Source organism: Falco cherrug, chromosome 4, assembly GCF_023634085.1.
Source record: "Falco cherrug isolate bFalChe1 chromosome 4, bFalChe1.pri, whole genome shotgun sequence".
Taxonomy (NCBI): domain Eukaryota; kingdom Metazoa; phylum Chordata; class Aves; order Falconiformes; family Falconidae; genus Falco; species Falco cherrug.
This window is the reverse complement of record NC_073700.1, coordinates 14,019,258-14,041,173: the sequence shown is the minus strand read 5'-3', so window position 1 is coordinate 14,041,173 and position 21,916 is coordinate 14,019,258. Positions and strand designations below refer to the sequence as shown.

Here is a 21,916-nt window from a genome sequence, read left to right as displayed (position 1 = left end):
GCATAATGGTGTAAGTTATCTCTTTATACTACTCATAAGCATTGTACAGTTACAGAAGATGCTAAAGCTTGAAATGAACAGAAAAATTGCAACAATCATTCTCCCAGCTATTGCTATGCTTTTCTTACATGTACCAAGAACATTAAATTCTTACAGAAAGGATAAATAAAACTCATAAGATCAGTTCAGGGTCACAGGAAAAAGACTCAGGGACAAATGAAGCACTGGCATTCCAGGCATGACGTTAGAGTACTAAATGTTACTACTCTGTACTGGATACCTTGAAAACCATTTTTCTTCCTCCACAAGCACTTCACTTTTTACTAAGACCCATGAACACTTCCCAACTAAAACTGGGGTAATAAAAAACCCCACATGCTGGTTGTTTCTGACACTGGATACAATTATAGCAGCAGACTAAGTTAAATTATTGTGCGCACAAAAATTTAACACAGATCTTCCGCGTAATGCTAATCAACAATTTTTGAAGGTTTCCTAATGAAAGGTGGAGCAAAGTTTATAGTAGGTTGCATAAATTCAAAGAGCATAGCCATAAAATACCACCTTTATTAAAATAAAATTAGCAGAAATCAGTGATTTCCAGAATACTTTCCCATTGAATCACGGCACAAAAATCATCCTATGTGAACAGTGACAAAAAGACAAACAGAATGTAAACTGTTCTTATTTAACAAGTCAATTATGATTATCCAAACAACACATGAGTTGACACTATAAACCATTAAAGCTGAAATACCAGAAGCAGAGCGGAGTATCAGTCTGAGGCGTGACTGTCTCTATGGAATGTTACATCAAGTTACGATAAGGAAGTGCTAGACTACAGCTGTCAAACTGTTTCTCTGCACACCAAGATGTTAATGGACTTGCATGAATATAAACCATCACAATTGTGAGAAAATGTAAAGATAAAAGTATCAACTTTATAGAATTTCTAGCAATTAAGTAATGCTACAGAAGAAACAAGACTTTCATCATCAGATATGCAGTACTTGAATAAACAAACATCTGAATTTGTTTTTCAGCAAATAATTACATAATGGGGTTCTCTGCGACTGTCAGTAATACAATAGCTATGTATCCATAATTTCCTCCAGGATGCCCCTGCTGGACAATGGCATATTCCTTACCCTTTCTACATCTCTGCTTGATAAGGTAGGGAGCATGAGTGGGGCTACAAATTACTACAATTTTTTCAGAGGCAGATCTGGAACCTAACAGTCCATAATACATCACATCTCTTTCAGAAAACAAAACAGACAGAAATGGGCAGGAGTTTTACAGGTACACATATTTATTTATGGGTTTTTTTTCCTTCTGTTCCCCCACACCCCCAGAAGAGGATGGAAACTCAGAACCTCATGAGAGACAGGCAGGAGAGATTCTGATGGTGTCAACTGAAGCATGCCAGATATTTGGAGAAAGACAAAAGGTCAGGGAACACTAGGGAGGAAGCGAGTTTTTCAGAGGACGAACAGAGGGAACATGGAACTTTTTTTAAAAACAAAAGGCAAAAAATGGAAACCATGGTCCAGGATTGTTTGTGTATGGTACGCACACTTTTCTGTAAGCGACTTTTACATCTATTAAGCTGGAAAACAACAACAAAAATTATATTAATATTAAACACTTTTCCTCTCTGCTGCAGGAGAGGTAAGAAAGGCACATATCTTTTCATTCCCAGTACTGAAAAGTAGCTCTCATCAGTAACAAAAGCTAATAAAATAATTTTTAAAGTAGTAACACATCCTTGTCTCTAATTTAATTGACTTTTTTAATTTGGATTTAAAAATTATGGACACCAATAGAAAAAACACTGTATGGAAGCTTCATCTTAAAAGAGTCCCAGCTCCTTGCTTTCAGAATTTTTTAGAACCCCTCTGACAGAACGTAATAACTACTTCGGAAGGAAAAAGTTGAGTCAACAAGGCAGTCATCTATGCCAGTTAAAAAAAGATGGTTTACTAAGTTATTAAAGCTGTTGTGCTATTTTGGGTTGGCTCTTTTTTGCTTTTTAAGACAGAAGAAAAACTAATATGCACGCTGGAATGGACAGACTTTAAACAGCTGATAAATTCAAGATAAATCTGTACTTGACTCCCAAAGAAATCTGGTTATAATAGCACTTCTTGACTAAGATGTTAAGAATATATTTTTTTAAGACATTTTAGAAAAATGTATCACTATTTCAATATTCTCATTTCATGGCTGAATTTGAGCAGTTATGCATGGTACTATTTTGATTATGTTTCTCAGCAGATATTAATTCAACACGAAAAAGGACTATGACCCCATTGTGCAGTGAACCCTGCTCTCAGAATTCAGGAGTTAATACAGCTTGACTGAAGCCTAAGTACAGACGGCTGAACACCTACCAAGCAGCACTCTGCATTATCTGACATTGCAATGGCATGCCCCACACAGCCCTCTCCTATTTCTTGCTGACAAGTCTCAGAAAACTAGCTAAAAGCAGCACTTTTTTTTTGGTGTTGATTTTTTGAGAGTACTCTGCGTTATGAAGAGATAGCAATAAGGCATGCACATGCTTTACAGACACAAAGTTAGACAAATTTCCAGTGCTAAGGTACAATCTCAGCTGAAAGGATACATCTTATGACTTAAGATATAGCCATACGCTGATACTACAATGCAGATTGTCAGGGACTGAAATGAAAGACTTGGGCATTTTTTCAAGGATTAGAAAGACAAAATTATACACTGCACAGGAAAGGAAGGATACTGCAAAGAATTAGGAAAGTTAAGAAGCAAGTAACAAATCTTCCAAGCATTGTCAGAGGAGGCCAGACACTGCAGGGGTACAGGAAAGCAAGAAAGACACAGTAAGTGAAAAAGGGAAATTTGCTTGGGCTTTAGGAGCGAGTTTAAAGGGGAAGGCATTTCAGAGATAGGATAGCAAAGGAGCCATATTAGTAACATCACAAAAGTTTTAACAGCTAGAATGAAATTAACTTACAAACCCAACATTAAGTAGATAGTAAAAAGTAAAGATCCTTAACATATTTGGAAGCGAGTTTCACAGGGATTCTCTGACAAGGAAAGAGCCTGAAAGGGTCAAAGATGAGTATAAGCCTACAGAGTAAAAGAAACATCACATCAAGGAGAAATTACTCAGGCAAGTTACCTTAAAATAAATGCTTCATACAGGAAAACACAGTTGCACTTTATCTAGGGAATCACCAGGCCAGTAAGAAACATGAGCAACCCACCCTCATGTCTAAGTGCAGTGGCAAAGGAAAGACAGCCTCTTCCATGTCTCCTGCCTCTTCCCTTCTATCTTACCAGTCCTGTTTTCAAGCTTCACCCCTATTTCACGGAATCATAGATATATTAGGCAGGAGGATTAATACTTCAGGGAGCTTAAAGTCTTTGAAACATAATGAAGACAAACTTTGTCTGAAATATTATTGGTAGAAACTTCCAAAGTGCTGTTCAAAGCAACATTTGACTCAGACAAGCACAGTTCTCTTAAAGCAATGCTTTCATACTTCATCTGTTTTTACTATGGCTTTGATTTCTGGGACACAGATAACTTCACATCTTCATTTCCCTTAAAACATCATACCCTAAAGATTTTTGGTCAGATTTTTATCCTTTGATTGGTTAAAAGGTGCAAAGTCATTGCTCTATGTCACAAATTAAAAATACTTAAACCTCTCTTGGTTTATTTGGAAAGCTGAGTTTCACCAAACATACTTGGAAGTCCTGAAGATAATTTCTAAATGTCACAAGAAAAATGTCCTTTAACTATGTCCAGTAAGCTACTTCATTTTTATTATTTCCACCTGCATCTCTTGCATAAATCTCATTCCATAGATTAATGAACTGTAAACAGGTGGATGCAATGTAAATAAAGCTAAAAAAACCCCCACAAACAAAAACCCAACATAAACCTGAGACATTTTTATACATTTCACTATTACTAAATTTGCATTCTATCACAGTAAAGCACCACTGTTAAGTTTAAGATACATAAGTCATGTATGTCATACATAACTCATGCCCCAAAGAACATTGTCTCAGTCACTACTTCTGACCTGCCACTAAAATCAGCCAAGATTACTTGTTTTCCATTTCCAGAAGCCTAATTAAACAACTCCTCCTGAACAACTGTGCATTAAACATTATGAAAACTTTAATGAGAGCAACAAGCCACTGAAGGCTCCTCCCCACACTCCTCCCTAAGGGAAATGGCACCCATACCTGTGGTCTGGGACAACACCAGCAAAAGCAGCTCGAGTGAGGTCCAGACGCAGCTCTGCCTCACTCTGACAGTACCCGGACCCTGCTGTCCTCTTCTAAACCTCATCAACAATTCTGCTCTCAGTCTCACTAAAATCAGTGGTCTAGATCTTAAAAACACTCTTACCCCATGAGTATTATCCTTGGGAACAGCACACAGCCAACTTCTCTGAATGTATGCGTATATTGCTTAGCTAAGTACCCCTGCAGAAACCAGGAACCTCTGCTTTACAGATAGGCCAGTAACTGAGAGAAATACTAGACAGGCAATATAACTACAATAGCCAAACATTATCCAAATGGAGATCTGGGGGAAAATCTTCATTAAAGTAATATGGATGAAGTGGAAAATGCTATCACTGGCACTGGCTTTAGTGTTTACACAGCCTCAGGTATAAGCTATTGTAAAATTAAGTATGAAAAGGGTGGGAGACAAGCATGTCAGCTACGTTAATAACACTAGCCAGTTAAACTATGGACTGGATTTATGTATTTCACACCCCTGCCATTGCCTTTCTATCACCTCTTCCCCTGGTACCCAACCATTCGTTCCCTTCTCAAGACACCTGCATTCTGCCTGAGAGAAGACAACTGCAGCAGCAAAGACATGTTACAGTTCCCACTCACACAGAAATCCTTCTAATTTCTGTTTCAATACTACACTTACCCTGTAATTTCCAAGGCTTCTAATACATTCCTACTGCCAAGGCTTTACCCCGTATCTCAGGGACTGCCATAGAAGCATGGTAAATACTTAAGTAATTAATCCACACACTCTCAAAAGCTGGACCGCTGCTGTCTTCTGACAGCTAACTCTGCGTTTGCAACATGCTACATTACAGTGCACCACTGATATTCTTGTCACACTTCATTTCCCAGTTTTATACTACCCTTCCTGTCCAGGGCAAACTTTTTTCCTAATACTCCTCACGTAACATCTTCACATCCCAATTAAACACACACACACTTATATGTACTTTTATACAGCCTTTCTCAATGAAAAAGTCCTCAGATAACTCACAGAATCCTGTACTTCAATTATCATCTATTGCCTCATAGCTGTCCTTTAGGTAGAGGCATATTTTAAGACACAGCAAATGTTGCATGCATTCCTAATATTTTTCTAGGTACGCTTGTCATTTAAGACAATTTCAATAAGGCACAATGCTGTACTTTTAATTAGATGCATAATGAAGAGTTTATTTCCTATTATATGTAGAAAAAAATATGACAATACACAGGTACTCTTGTGGTTTAGCAATGAAAAACAAAGAAAAAAATAATTTTGACTGCCTCTCAGTTTCCACCAGAAAGCCAACCTTAATTTTACATTCACTGCATTGTATTTTAGAGAGATTCCATCTGCTCTGTCTGTAGTACACATTAATATTCAGAAGACATCTGCAGTGTGCAGACCAAGCTTTTAATTGGAATCATGTCACAGCTACCAACACACAACACTGAATGTAAATGTTGGCTATCTGCACTTGGCAGCTGCTTGGCAGGCTTAGTATAAGGTCCTACCGAGACTGATAATGTCTTTAAATAACGTGGTATCAGGACATAAAAGGTATCTTGAGAAAAATCAAATATTTACTACCATGAAACAGTTCTACAATGCCATCCATACCTGATACAGTTTACTAGCACCTTAAACCACTTATAAGCAAAATATGGTTTATAGTCACCCGTAATTGTCAGAGACAACAAATTGATACAACTGAACACTCACGTCTTTCATTATGATAAATATCTACGCAAATTTAACTTATGCATAAGAGGACAAAGAAAACCAGACTTCATTGCAATTGAAATTGTGTAATGAAGCTTGAAGCATTTATAAAAATCACAAACTCAAGCATTGCTAACCATATAAGAGCACCGGAGAAAAATATATTCAATTAACAGGTGTGCTCAGTGATTTAAGACAGGTTCCTAAAATGTCAGACTAAATATTCTAGAATGAACAATATAGTTACTTACCTTTTTTTAGAAACAAATGACCCTGAGTTAACAGCATCATCATTTGCTTCAAATCCTTGCCAAACCATGGTAACATAAAACTACATGTTCACAATCATCTATGTATTTTCACCTTGTACTCTTCTGTAAGTTTCTGACAAATGGGACAGTGATCAGCAACATATATACACATATATACATTTTTCTATACATAGACAATTTAAGATTTTGTCCAGGACAAGCAACTAGTAGTTACACCACCAAACTGATCATATACATGCTGCAATACATATACATGTTGTATACACTTGCTTTTCATGAAATATACATTTTCATAGGGAAATATACATCTTCCACCATATACGCCACAGTATCATAACAAACTTTTACACAAATCTAACATATGTCACCACAAAAAAAATTACACATGTAGAGACAACAACAGAACAGAAAGCCATTGTGATCCAACGTTCTAACCTTAGTGCCCTTCCCTGATAAGACTAATTGGCTTAACGGATACTGCTTAGCCTCAGTACAGCTTCCAACACAAATAAGTAAATTACACAGAAGGGGAAGACTCAATTGTTTGTGCTCAGGGCATACACACATCATCAGTCTCAAGCCTGTACTTGTACATCCATCACCATTTCAAAACACATTATGGTAGAAGGGCAATAAAGGAAAAAAGAATCAGAGGACAGAGGAGGGTTTCAGTCCCAAACCTGAGCATACAACAAGCTAACTGATGACCACCATTTGTAGCTGCACGTCCAATCTGCTTCAATGCAAAGGAAAAAAGGGTTGGTCTTGGCTTTTTCATCAGTGATACACAGCTGATCTGCTCAAGTTTGCACTAGAACAGAAAGGAAGAACTAACGTGGGCAGTTACAGATGAGATGCAGCCTAAGAAGCTTTTTCTTTTGCCTCTGAGCTATTTACAGTCTCGGATAAAACAGATTAGAGTCACTCTCACAGTCAGGTACTGTATCTCATGTGACAGACAGTAAGAAACAACTATAACTGAACTAGTTCTTCAGAAGAGAGCAATTTAGAAGAAAAATATGGAAGAGAAGATTTAAAGCTCTGCAGAAACAACTAGCAACACTGACAGGGCACAATGTTTTATATACCCAGTATGGATGTTACGCTGTTAAATTTGCCAGGTCAACCTAAGCTCAGGGCTGTATCATTATAGATACCTAGGTAGGATTTAAGAATAGCATCCTACAGCTAAAACAGGAGGCATGTAAAAGCCCATCGGTCTTTATGTGGGTCACTTTTAATTTCATTACCAATTCCTACTGTCATTACTGATTTGGATGATGAAACCTAGTGTGTTTTTGCATAAGACAAAGCTAAAATGGGTTGTGCTGCCATCTGATTTGATCTGTATAAAAGAGCAAGAGGAATTTCAATTAGAAACACCAGCATTAAGCATCCCTTCAAGCTGATTCAGAGCCTAATCTCACACATCCACATTTAAATCACAGCAAAAGTACACATGTATTTGCTAGTTAAGACATATTAGCTTCATGGTATCCTGGGCTGCATTAGGAGCAGGATTGCCAGGTTGAGAGGTGGTCCTTCCCTCCTACTCAGCCCTGATAAGGCCACACCTGGTATATTGTGTCCAATTCCAGGCTCCCCAGTACAAGAGAGACACGGACATACTAGAGAGAGTCCAGCAAAGGGCCACAAAGATGATGAAGGGACTGGAGCATCTCTTGTATAAGAACCAGCTGAAAGAGCCGGGACTGTTAGCCTAGGTAGATAAGGCTCAGGGGAGATCTTATCAATCTGAACATAGCCAGGCTCTTTTCAGTGGTGACCAGTGGCAGGACAAGAGTCAATGGGCACAAACTGAAACACAGGAGGATCCATCTGAACATGATGAAACACATTTTTACTGCAAGGTGACCAAGCACTGGCACAGGTTGCCCAGAGAGGTTGGTTCTGGAGCCTCCATTCCTCAGGATACTTAAAAGCTATCTAGACATGGACCTGTGCAACCACTCTACACAGCCCTGATTAACCAGGGTGGCTGGACAAAATGAGCTCCAGAAGTTCCTTCCAACCTCAACCCATCCTGTGATTCCTAACCGTTCACTAAAACTCATACTTTGCTTCCCGTTTAAGTTCCAATGGCAAGAAGGCAAACAGAAGTAAGCTTCATTTGCAGATAAATGCATTCAGGGACCCTCTAGTTTCAGACATCCTTTTTCCAGGTAGGTAACTATAAACGTTGACAGAACCACTGCATAGGCTTTGGGCTGTTGCAGTTCAATTTGTTTGGCTGGATTTTTTCAAAGGGGAAAGGGGAAACAAGGGAGGAAGAGAAGAAGCTGAGAAATAGCCTGGGATTCTACAATTTCTTACAAGGGGCATATTCTCCGTATTTGCAAACCAAGCACTTGGGCATTTTTAAAATTTTTCAGTGATGCCCCTCCTGCAATGTACTAAACAAGTTCTTATTCTATTAATGCCACATAAAAGCCAACAAGCATCCACATCCTGAACAAATGTCAACATATATATTAGCCCTCTTAGCCAGCGTCACAAAAGGCATCTAATATCGGCTGATCATCTACAATAACCTCTGCATCCTTCCCCACGTCACTGTTACCTAGGATTTAGCACTCTATCCTGTATACGTAACCACCACTGAAGACTCATTCTTGCCTGAACAGTTTGTGAATGACCCTTCTCAAAAATCAACAATTTAAAAAGCTGGCTCAATTCTTCATCAAGTCTGATTCTGACAGTTTTCTTAATTAGGTGCTTAAAAAAAGACTGAAGATGTGTTGATTTGTGAAACACAAAAACCAGTGTAGTCAAAGAACTAGTGTCCCCATACACAAGATGTTCAAAAAAATACATTTGGAGAAAAAAAATTGTATCACACATCATATCACATTTTTTAATAACCGAAGCCAGAAAACCCTGCTCAGTTGTTTATAAAAAGTTCTAGATATACTTGCAACAGAAGTTATTGCTTTTCCAGTTATTAAAAAAAAAAATAGGCAAAACAAAGACAAATACAGAAAAAAAAAAATCACACCAAGCCACAACTTCTGTCCTATACGCACATTTATCTACAGTAGTGATAGGAGACCTGCACAGGATTGACATGACTTTATCCTGTAGTGATAGCTTCAGAATCACAGTGGTGGACACCACGTTTTCTGCCTTGCTTCCCCTCATCTATAGGGTGCAGGATTCTCTGTATGCGCACAACTGACTCTACAATTCATGTTAATTTTCTTGTCTGGTGCTTTGCTAGGGAGACAAGAAAACATGAATCACACCCAGCCCTTCCACACCACCACAGCAAGTAGCACAGCCTCAGCTCTGAGGGAGGATGACAGCCAGCAGACTGAGGGGTGGCACAAAGTGATGTGACAGAAGATGCAGAAGACTATCATGGATTCTACAGAAGTATTACTGACATCTCTGGCAATTCTGTGATCTGTGTGTATACAACATGAAGTACTACTACATTACCAGTATAATCATACTCACCAATAATTCACAAGTGGATCCTGTTCTATTCTGATATAATTTGGTGACAGGCTCTTTTAGTAAATAAAGTATGAATAAATTTGACTAAATTCTAAATACATATGGTTTAAAAATTTAAAAAGTTAAAACTTCTAATCTGGGCAATCTTCAGGTTGTGATAAACAAACAAATCATAAGCAAAAATAACTTCTGTACCGCAACTCAAAACAATGTATTTTGTACCTTTCTTCTTTCAGATTTGTACTTCTAACAATATTAAGTCAACATCTATATATATATTTTAAAAGGGTATAACTGTAAAAAGAATAATCTCCATGTAAAAAAGTATTTTGATGGACCACTCCCCACACACATACACTTTCAGTAATTGCATCCTGTGCAATCTGACAAGAAGAGGATTTTGGGGAAAGAGGGAGGGTGAAGACAGACGGATTTGTCCTCTTTCCTAAGAAGGGATAATAGTAAAAATCAGTGTGTTCTCCCCAGATCAGGGAAAATCCTTCTATAGAATAGCAGAATCATTGAGGCTGGAAAAGACCTTTAAGATCAGAGTCCAACCATAAACCTAGCGCTGCCAAGTCCACCACTAAACCATGTCCCTAAACCACACCTACAATGCTCATGAATGTTTGAAGTCACTGCAAGAGGGCACAAGTTAATATTGATTCCAACATAAATACGCCAGTAACAAAAGAAATTCCCTAACCAAAGTGAGCTGCAGCAAGTGGCAAGTACTAAATGGTTCAGCTTCCAGATGAACTGATCTTTAGTAGCAGAACTTCTAGCATAAAGCTCCCCAAGGTCGCTGTTACATACTACTTCAAAATAAAAGGTACACAAATCTTTTAGTTATGAGAAGTTAACAATGCCTGCATGTAAAAGATACAAAAAGTTATAAAAAACCACTAGCAAAGACAGTACACATCATACAAAGTTATCTTTTTTCATAGCACTATGAAACAATAACACGTGGTACAACACATTAAATGTTTTTTAGCAGCAAGAAATTGATACTTAACAGGGACATGAGAGACGTTCACACAGAATACAAAAGAAACAGAAGTAAGGTTTATGGCTGTTTACGATAAAGTTACACAATTGCAAGATTAGAATAAAATCATTATACAAGTTATTCCCAGTGATGCTTAATTTTTATATCTTTCAGAAACTGGAGTATCTAAAGCAACATCACCACTCTGAAGAGTATTAAGTTTTAGCATTTCAGATCAAGAATACTTGTGGAATCTTTCCATCACCCTTCCCCAAAGGTGTCAAAGACAGAAGACTTAATGTTAATCAATTTTAATGAGCCATCTTCCATAACTTATCCCTGAGAAAGCTTTGAATGTTACAAATACTTATGAATTTTCATCAGAAACATTGACAACATGAAATGTTAAAAAACTATTTCAGAACAATTCCTTTCAAAAAAAAAAAAGGGGGGGGACAAAAAAAAAAAAAAAAAAAAAAGAGGTAACTCCATGATCTTTGAATTTTTATTCCAGAGCTATCCATGAGACATCTTTCATAGAGAGGTACTCCTCATATCCATCTATGAGAACCTAAGACCGACCAGTTCCTTACACTACCACATGTGCCCGAGGAAGCAATTCTTCCTGAATGATCAAGATTAGCCCAAGTGTTGCCCACAGAAATGGCAACGCGTACTGGAGCTCCCAACAGGGAAGAAAAAAGAAATACAACCAAAACCACGCACACAAATATTTGTATTTTTCATTTCTTAAAATCTTTTCTATGGAATAGTTTTCTCAATAGGAAGCATAAAACAATATGCTAATCCCAAGGGAGGAAGAACCAAAATGGAAATGAAGGGCCATTGTGACATCCTGCTTTATAAGTCTGTCAATACACAATCACCAACAACAAGGAACTTGGCATTATAGTTTATTCAAAAAAACACGGGAAAACTACAGAGTAGTTTCTCAACCCTCATCTAAAAAACACAGTTTACACACCAATCTCCAGACCATGTTTTTAGAATGCTCTGCACCAAGAGAAGCAGTACTTCGTCCTTTCCAACCCTTCACTGCATGCCCTGTTCAGAGGACAGAAACAGTTACTGATGGAAGAATATCTTTTTACCAAAGCCAGCACTTCATCTCCAACTTGCAATGCTAATCCTTCTTCACACAAGGTTTAGAGAAATTATCTTGTGACAATTTGCTCAGTTTTGCTGGTAAAGCCCCTGATCACGGACCATCTTGGTTTGGACTTCACCAACACCCAAAAAGGAATGCAGGGTTCCAGACTTCTCTAAGATAACCTCAAAACAAAATCTGACATCAGGCCAGTTGGAAAGGGAGTTCCTGCAGGCTTCTGAGGAGAAGCAAAGCTGTTCTTCAAACCACCCTCACAAAGTTAACAGGGAATAGAAGGAGGGAATAGAGTGGCTTAAATTGTTTTATAAAAATAAAACCCAAGTTCGTTGTTGTTTTTAAATTATCACAAAAACAATGCTACAGAAGGCATACTTGCAGTCCCTCCCACATGCCACGAAGGCAGGCTGTTCCTAGAGATGTCTTCCTGGCAAAAGGGAATTTCCAAGTCTATATGCAGAGCAGAATTGCCACTACTCATTTGCAATTTCTACACAGAAATGTTCCAGTATGGAAAGAGCTAGCAGCAAAACTGCTACTAACACAACGCTGGGCTTTATTATACACGACTTTACTGTATATTTATGAAACAGAGGCCAAATCCCAGCAGTATGATAACTGTTAAGACAGGCTTGTTTTCTTCTGAATCTCTTCTCTAAGTATCCTAACCATTAAAGCACACAGAGGACACTGCCATGATCACCATAATTTTCACCACCTCACAGACAAGTGACCACAACGCAGCTGCTTGTTCTGTGTAACAGCTTTCTGAAGTTTCCACCTGATAGTCTCTTTCAGATCCATACTTTTAAAAGATAATGATCCTTGTGTGTTAAAGGATCTCGTAAGCACAGACCCTTTAGTAGAATTAGTATCTTGGTGCCAGAGTCTTTTATACATGGGTGTTTCAACCACACTCAGGTTTCTCAAATTCCCCACCAGTTACTTTTCTAACCAATGTTCTTATGATTATGATTTACGATTTACCTTGTCTGTTTCATATTACAGTGATGCATAAAGATATTAAAAATATAGAGTGCAGAAGAATACACATCATTTGCTGTGGAAACGATGGTAATGCAGGAAAAAAGAAGGAATCACAGAATCTTGATGTATCAAAAAACTTCAAACAATTCTTATATACCAAAAAAGTACTGATGCAAAGCCAGGCATGGAACACAAAGATGTAAGTGTAGCAGCATATCTAAAGGAATCTAAAGGACCATTACAGAGGCAAGAATAGCATCCCTCTAAAAGAAGAGCCAGTACGTTTGTCAGAGTTGTATTTGTCATTGTCTCCCTCTTCTTTCACAAAAAAATATGAATGATCATTCATGAAGTTGAAAACATTACTAAAGCCAGTGAGAAACATTCATAGCTCATCTTGGCTACACTTCCAGTCTTCATTTGAATAATGAGAAACTGCTCTTTGTTAAAGATTAATGCCTTTTAATGACTGACTGGTGAATAGTTTGAAGTGAGCTTGTTCTCTGTTGTCTCCTCCTCTTCCCCAAGATCTCCATTGTTCTATTTTAGGTAAGAGGGGACAAGTAAACTTCAGTATTAGCAAAAGGGGAAGACAGCACTCTGCAACACTGACAGAATTGTCTCAGCACTCTAATATTAGTTTATTAAATTAAAAAAATAGCACAATTAAAAAGCAGCTAGTATTCAGTACAATATGTGCCACTGCAATACAATAATTTCCTTTAGCTTAATTTTAGAACCAGCTAGAAGAACCCAATTTTAGAAGTTTCATACAATTTTTCTCACAATAAACTTTTTCAACACAGAAACACAAGTTTTTAAGAATTCAGCAATTATTTACAGAGGTTAGTTATCCACTCCTCTATAGTTAGTTATGCTCTTTTTACAGGCTAGTACACATAGTAGTAGTTTCTATTTGCCCAAAGTAACAGCAGGATGCTAAAGGAGCAGAAACCGAGTCTAGAATTTAATTTATGTCCACAGTTACATCTACTACCAAAAGCTTTTTCAGGAAATACTGAGCTTAACAGTTAAGCGAAAAGTTACTAGATACAATAAGACCACAAATATGAATTTAAAATAAATTTAATTTAAAACAAATAAAAGTACTACTTGCTTCCTCACATTTTAGGATGTACAAATCACTTAAGGAAAGCAGAACAATTATGGCAAGCCACTAAGAGGAAACTGGAATAAGAGGATATCTTCCTCAAGATTGTAAGGACTGTGTAATAGATGCTGTAGGAATAGTAAGTGCTGTTTCAAGATGTTAAAACAACACTGTAAACACCCTGTCAAAACTGGAAGAAACTTGTATTTTAAAATTAACACAGAAGTTCCTCCCCCTTATGTAAATCAATATACATTTAGCAATATCCAGTGATTTCTGCAGATTTCAGTCAACTCAACTACAATTCTGTTTCTCATCCAACCAGCAGCTTTTATCCCTTCACTAGATACTTTTCAGTTCTTTTACTATCTCAGGTAAGAACAATGTATTACACCTGTATTTTAATTAAATCTTCATTTGTACTGAAGATTATGGTCCTTCGGGCTTCATTGAGATACAAATGGTGACTTCCTTAGAACTACATCATTTAGTTAAAAAAGTCCTAGCCTAGCCTTGTTGGTAGAGTAAGTACAATCTTAAGAACAAATACTGAAAAGCAAGACACTGTGATAAGCAAATACAAAAGCAGGAAGACCTCCAGAAAAAAGCTTTCGATATTTTTTGCGCGTAACTGAAGAGAAGTGGTATCAGTCTTCCTTAATACTTAGTTTATCTTCAAAGTTCCCCTGTATGAACAAGATAACTATAGGGAATGAAGCTCCATTAGTACTAACAGCAGACACTATTTAATCCTTCAGATTTAAGTCAGTGTGAACTGTCTCAGCAAAAGCAAAGAGATGTGCAAGTACAGCAGCCGCACAATGGTAGTCTTTCACTTGGTATTTTTTTAAACCCATTCAAGATGCAATGCTGCCAAGATCTATAAAAATCTGAAAAGTAAATGTAGAAATATAGTCCTCTTAAAACATAGATGCATCGCTAATACTTTGCTTCATAACCGAATTCATGTTATTGATGTAGATCAAAGAATAAATAAAACTCTAAAGACTCTTCTACGCCTTCAGGTTGCTAGGCTCACTTACACATACACCCCTTTAAAACATACTATAAAGAAAGAATGTGTATTTCTTTCTTTGTATGCTATAACTCAAAGGCTTAATACAATTAGATCATAATCTAGAACGTTTTCCTCCCTCTCCCCAAAAATCTAGAGACTCCTCAAGTAGAGCACAGAACACCTTTGTTATAATTTCTATTAAGCTATTAAGCCACATGAGTCAGTCAAATTTCAAGAGAAAAAAAAAAGGATGTATCACTAGTAATTATCAGATTATGAAAGTGCATACAGTGCTACCTAGATTTTAAGTAAAGTAGCTATTCTTTGGTCTGAATTTGCATCATACAATGCATAATACTGTAAAACAGATGTTCTGCAATGAGAGGCTCTTTTAACGTTAAGGACCAAAAAAAAAAAACCAGGGTGAGGAGAGCGCGACTGTGCTTTACTCCCAGTAAATTAACAATTATGTAGAAAGTACATAGGTGAAAGTTCTACCAAAAAGTTAAACATACTTCAGTTTTAAAGGGGACAGTGTCTCATGGGAACACTTGCAATAACCCATGAATCTGAATTACATGTGAAAACTTGAACAGTATTCTTCAGAAGGACCACTACCCTTCTTATGCTATCCTTCAAAAGTCTTGACATCATCTGACTTCTATCATTCAATAAATTTATTTAATTATTTCAGGAAAACAGCAAGAAGTTTTATGCCTGATCTGTAAACTGACATCGGCAGAGCATAAATGTTTTGTGATTGGTGTAAGACAGTAATTTCCAAGGAATTTCTCAGGACATGTCAGTCAAGTACAGAATAACAAAGCATAAGCAAATGATGCTTAAGAGTAAGAAGTGATCTGAAAGGTTTAATATTTAGCACTTCTGTTAACAATTGAAAAGATAGTTATTTCAAAGATGAACTGAGCTCTTACTCTGTATCACATCCAAGATCTAATGACTTAAAAGTGCATTTCCCTACTCCCTTCTGCATCCCCTCTGCTCAGACATCCCTACTGATGTTTTAAAGATGATATTTACCAAATCCTTGAATTTTAATTGAGAAGCTCAGTGGAGAACGAAACAGGATCTTTTCACCTGTTCATCCAGATTCATATGCACCATCTTCCTTCATAACAACAGAGCACACTGAAGAGGCTAACTTCAAAAGCAATGTATTAAGAAGTGTTCTCTCTTGCTCAGGGAGCAGCTGAAAAGTGCACGTTTGTTCTTTCAGTATCAAGGTAAAATCCAGGGAGGGAAAAATTTGATTTGCACTAAAATGCCTGTCATTAGTTAAAACATCCAAGTTGCTCAAGTTAGCATATAATCCCAAAAATATTTTAGTTCCACCGTTAGTTATACTTAATATCTCCAAGAATAAACATGAGGTGGGGGGGGATGTGTTAAATTAACTGATTACTGTTACAAACAAGGAGACATAAACCAGAAAGTTAACAGTGCAGCACCTTGCAACTTTGTGCAATTGCCTCACTTGACAGGGATGGAAAGTTGCCTGCCTTCCTTCACATGTACTACTCACAGTAGGTTTCCCAAAGCCAGGCTCAAGTCTCAAACAGTGGACAGACCATTTATGTGCCTTTAGTTTCACAGTATTAACACTTTCATTCAGAGCTGCCTTGTTAAAATTACAAGTGTCATGATCAAGGACACGTTTTAAGAATACATCTGTCCTTGGTTACATCCTCAGCCTGATGTTGGAAGTTGTTACTTTGCTTCTTTTCCCTACTCTATCAACTTGTCAATTTTGCAGTTATACCAATCAAGTAAAGGCTCTGAGGAAAGCTTTGTACGTACAATTTCTCTGCCACAGCCCACTGGATAAATGTTCCTGGAGGTTTCCCCCCACCCCACTATCATAGTTTTCTTTCCACGCATTCCTTACACTGCTCCACTCTCTGCTGAACAGCTACATCCTGATGTCCTTTGATCACGTATACAAAAACAATTAAAATGAGGGATGCAACTCCAGGGGCTTCAGAGAATAAATATAAACCTGGAAGTAATTTCCTGAGTGTCACAAGACAATAGAAGCCTTTTTTGTAGTCTAGTTTCAGTGACTTTTACCACATTGATGGAGTGCCATTACGGCAGGAAAGGAACCACTGGTGTCACTATGACTACATGAAGTCATTTGCCACATAGCTTACACCAAAGGCCAAGAGCTCGTTCTGATTTTATTTCTTGCTTCTATTACCATATGCACTCAAAGCACACAAAGAAACCAGATAGCTAAAGTGTTCTCTAACTCACAGCATACAGATACAGCTTAGTGAGACACACAAATACTTGCCAAAAGCAGACACAGTCAAGCATGTTATTTGTACAGACATCTTTCATACCCCCAACATGTACAATCAGGTTAATTATTTAAGATAGCTTGAAATTCTCTTAACATAAAAATTTGCAAATTTTTTTCATCTTTATATTTAAAAGCAGCCATTTATATTTAAAACATCCATTTGACCTGTCTTTGCAATTTGAAGGTAATGAAGTGTTAACTTAGGAAAGTACAGTGAAATTAAGTCTTTCCTAACTTGTCCAAGATGAAAAAATGCAAAATAAACAGTACTAGGGTTTGTCCATTGAGATTATATGAGTCTCTCATTTTGTGTTTTCTCTACCCTTAAGTGTTTTTTAAATGCTAAGCAGTCTATAAGCACACAAGATCTGGTCTCCCACAACAAGGCAGAAGTATTGTCCTAGCCATACTAGTCATAGAAGACAGAGATATCAGAACCTCCAACTTAACATTTTCTCTTTAATAAAGCCTTCTATAACAACAGTTACAATGGAAATCTAAAAGATACACGGCCATGGTTGACTGCCACCCACACTGTTAAACAGCGTAAGAAAGAATCTTTTCCCTGACCCTACAGAGACCCTCTCCTGCCGTTAAATAGAACGCTGCACTCTTCCTCCCCCAGGTCTTTGAAACTGTAAGGACGGAATAGCATGGGTTTTCAGATAAGAAGCAAGACAGCATTACTGACTGTGCCACTTGCCTAAAGGGCTCTGACTACAAGTGACACTGACCAGCCTTGTTAATTTAATTTTCTCTCTAAGATAGAAAGATGATGAGCGGGAACTTGAAGTAAAAGGTACAACCTTTCCACTTTGGACAGCCTCACCATATAAGCTGTATGTGAAAGACTGTTAGTCACCATCAAGTTTTTCGATTTTTATCTGAAAACATTTAATTTCAGAAGATCCTTCCAGCTGCTGTTGCCAACATTCATGAGGAAAATTTTACACTTACTTTCCTGAAGAAGGTCTTTCAAACCCTAAAACAAAATAAAATGACAAAGAAATAGAAAAGATGCTTTCAATGACATGAAAAGCTCTGGTGGAGTGGTGCTTTTTGTTTATGTTTTTTGTTTTGGTTGGTTGTTTTTTTTTAAAAGGAAAACACTATATACAAAGATATTGCACATTTTTAAAAATCACATCCAAGTATTTACTGCAATTTTTCCATTTTAAAATAATACATTATACAGGAAAATGTAATTTCTTTTATATTTAGAGATGCTTGCTCTCTTGGGTTGCAGGACAAAAAATCATTTGTAATTATTAGCATAAATCTGCGCTCACACTTGCACATCCCCTTAACTTCAAAGTCACTACCAGCGTCCATCTTTTCACCCTACACCTTTCATCTTTTCTTCTTCATGCCCTAAACAGAACCTCTCTATCATTAGAAAAAAATAAAAATTCAAATCTAGACAGTAATTGCAAACTGCTTTTTAATTCATTCTGACTGTACATTTTATTCTTGTCCTCTTGCATATTCCATGTCCTGTTTAGGTTGTATATTTTCACAAGCAGAAACTATGTTTTACTTTGTGAAGTTCCCAGTCTAAAAGGACTGAAAAATACCTGGTCTCTCAACACTTCCTTAATAAAAACAATTACCTGTTCCATGGTTTAATTTTCTCTTGTTTCTCTAAAACTGTTAACCAGAGAACAGACATTGAGAACGCATTTTATCCCCAAGGTGACATATAGTAACTGGTCTAAAAGAGGATCCTTTATCAATAAAAGTCAGAAACCTTTACTTACGTTAGAGGTCAAGGGCACAAGACTTCCAAATGAGGGTACTGAAAGTTTAAGAGAAGCAAGCCTTTTCTCACCTTTTCCTCCCCCCTTAAGTTACCTTCAAATAACAAGTACTCAGTAATTTCTGGTCCAAAATTCTGGGTATGCCAAGTACCACCATACAAAAACATTTTAAATAACTTTTTGCACTGAAGCTCAATTACAGCCCAAGTAATAAACGCTGTGCATTGCACAACACACACAGTACGTTTTGACAGACTAAAAATGGGAGTATCACAAGCGGTGTTTCATTGTCTAGCTCAGAGAGCGCGTATCTTAGCTACAATATGAACGGGAGTATACAGATGGGTTTGAATTGTTGCTATTTAGCAACACGTTAGAAAGTTATTTCAGTGCTTTGTAATAACCAATTCAAAGCATGCAACAGTGGCAATAAACGTCCCCAGCTTCAGTGAAACACTTGTCCACGCTGATGTAAAGACAGAAACGTAAAGATAAGTACAGAAGAGATTGCACAAGAACACATGATCTTCCCTATCACATGCCTGGCATGGCTCAATTCACTGTGATAACCCTGCTCAGACCCCAGGCGCAATTTTGGCCGTTACAGGGTAGCTCCGTGCATCTGCTTTCCGCCACCCCGCCCAGGGAAAGGGCGGCTTGCTGGAGCCCGCAGCTCTAACGCCAAGGCGGGCGAGGCTCTTCCCGGCGGGCGGCCAGTGCTGCGAGCGCACCGCTCCGCACGGCACGGAGCGGCGACGGGAAGGGCCCCCCGGGGCCGCCCGGCAGCGCCCGCCGCCGCACAACGGGGCCACCGGGGCCGCGGCCGGAGCCTCCCCCCATTCAATCCCTCCCGCTCTCGCCCTGCAGCCCCCAGCAGCATCGGCCGCGGCAGCGGCACCGAGGACGGGGCGGCGGAGGCGCCTTTCCGGGCTGCTTCCTCCCCGGGGGCCAGGACCCCGCTGCTCCGGGCCCTTCCTCACCGCCCCGGGCAGCCCCGCGCCGCCTCCTCCCGGGCAGCCGCTCACAGCCCCCCGCCGCCGCCCCGGGCAGCCCCTCGCAGCCTCCTCCCGGGCAGCCGCTCACAGCCCCAAGCCGCCGCCCCGGGCAGCCCCTCGCAGCCTCCCGCCGTCTCCTCCCGCCGCCGCCGCCGCTTACGCTCGAAGTCGGAGTCCGAGTCCTCGTCGCCGCGGTCGGGCTCCTCCTCGCCGTTGGACTCGGTCTGCATGGGCTCCCCGTCGAAGCTGACCACCCTGCGGCCGCCGCCGGCCGCCTCCTGATCGCGGGCATCTCGCAGGCGGGCGAAGTAGTCGGCGGCGAAGCCCAGCAGGTCGGACGGCCGGTGCCGCAGCACCTCCACCGTGTAGCCCTGCAGCAGCTCGGTGAGGCCCGGCGGGATCTCGATGCTCATGGTGCCGGGGGACCGAGGAGGCCGCCGCCTTACCCCCGCCCCCTCGGCGGCCGGCTGTGGCGGCGGCGGGCTCGGGGGCCTCGCTCCGCGGGCGCTGACTGACTCCCGCCGCTCCGGTCACACGCGCCGCGCCGTGAGGGGAGGGGGGAGGGGGCGGGGAGCCGGGACGGTGGGCACCGGCTGCGCAGGCGCGGGAGCGGGCGCGGAGCCAAGGGCCGCGCACGCGCCGAGCGCGGGGAGGCGCGTGCGTCACTGCGAGGCGCGGCGCGAGCCGGGGGAGCTGGGCCGGGGGGCGGCGGGGCCGGGCCGGGCCGGGCTGGGCTGGGCTGTAGCGCTGCCCGCAGCACCCGCGGCCCGGCCCGGCCCGGCCCGGCAGGAGCGGGGCGTGGGGAACCGTGGCCGTCCGTGCCAAGCCGTGACCCCGCCGGCCGGCGGGCAGGGGGCCTCGCCCTGCCCTCCCCTCCCTCACCGCGTTCCCCGGCGGCGGCCCCGCTCGCCGTTCGCTTCGCGTTCCTCGCAGGGGTGTTTCGGGGCTCGCCAGGAGCCGGTTTAGTGATCCTGGTCACTAATCTAAACCTCGATCTAATCCTCAATTGGAATTAGGTTGAGGAGCTCCGATCCCTGCGGTTTAATGTCAGAATCAAGGCGTGAAGGGAACGTTCTTGAAAGCAGTGTGCACAGAAGCAGCAGTGCAGGTCTTCACACCTGCGGGTAAAAGCCGATGAAGCCACAAAGTCACCATCCCTGAAATGGCAGCGGCAGCGCTGACCTGCGCCATGCCGAATGCCCCAGAGCATTACAGAAATTCAGAAAAGGGAAAACATCATTGCTTGTATGTGTGAGCTTTGGAGATACCGATTGCTGTGTCACTAAGTGTGCGCTGTTTGGATTTTTGCACGTACTTACGCAAAGCCTGTCGGCAGCGTGTGCCTGCAGTGGGGTTGGGGGACGTCGGCCCCTGGGGACTGGTGGGGCTGGGAAGCCCATCCTGGGAGAAAACTGGGAAGCCCATCCTGGGAGAAAACTGGGAAGCCCATCGTGGGAGAAAACGGGCCTGTGCAAACGTGAGTCAAAGGGAATGGGGATGCTGGCTTAGTGATGCTGCTGCATGTTTTCAGTGTAAATATTTTTCCTTAATTCCTCTTTTGTTTCAGCAGTAAGGGGGCAGAAAGCGGCTTGTACTCAAAATACAAAATTCTACTTGGAGGCCTAGGACTGGCTGAGGCCATTAACTCTGTTTTGGTTTTGTTGCTCGTGTGGCAAAGGGTGCCCTTGCTCTTCCAGCTGGTTGTCGCCATGCTCCCACACAAAGACAGCCTGTTCATTGCCATTCCCCGGGGGCACGGCAGCGGGTCCCAGAACGCCTCGGTGCCCCAGTCGTAGCTCTTACGGACTTCATCCTCAGGGTGGGAATCTCATGGCGCTTACTGTGGCAC

General features: G+C 40.6%; 1 protein-coding gene across 1 annotated transcript in view; it reads right to left on the bottom strand.

Moving 5' to 3' along the window:
* Positions 1 to 20,621, bottom strand: part of PRKAR2A (protein kinase cAMP-dependent type II regulatory subunit alpha) — a 68,939-nt gene extending 48,318 nt beyond the window's left edge. Inside the window, exon 1 of the mRNA XM_055707696.1 lies at positions 20,228 to 20,621. Coding sequence (XP_055563671.1) covers positions 20,228 to 20,480 — 253 coding nt within the window. The 5' untranslated portion in view covers positions 20,481 to 20,621. The remainder of the gene's footprint in view (positions 1 to 20,227) is intronic.
* Between the last annotated feature and the right edge of the window lie 1,295 nt (positions 20,622 to 21,916).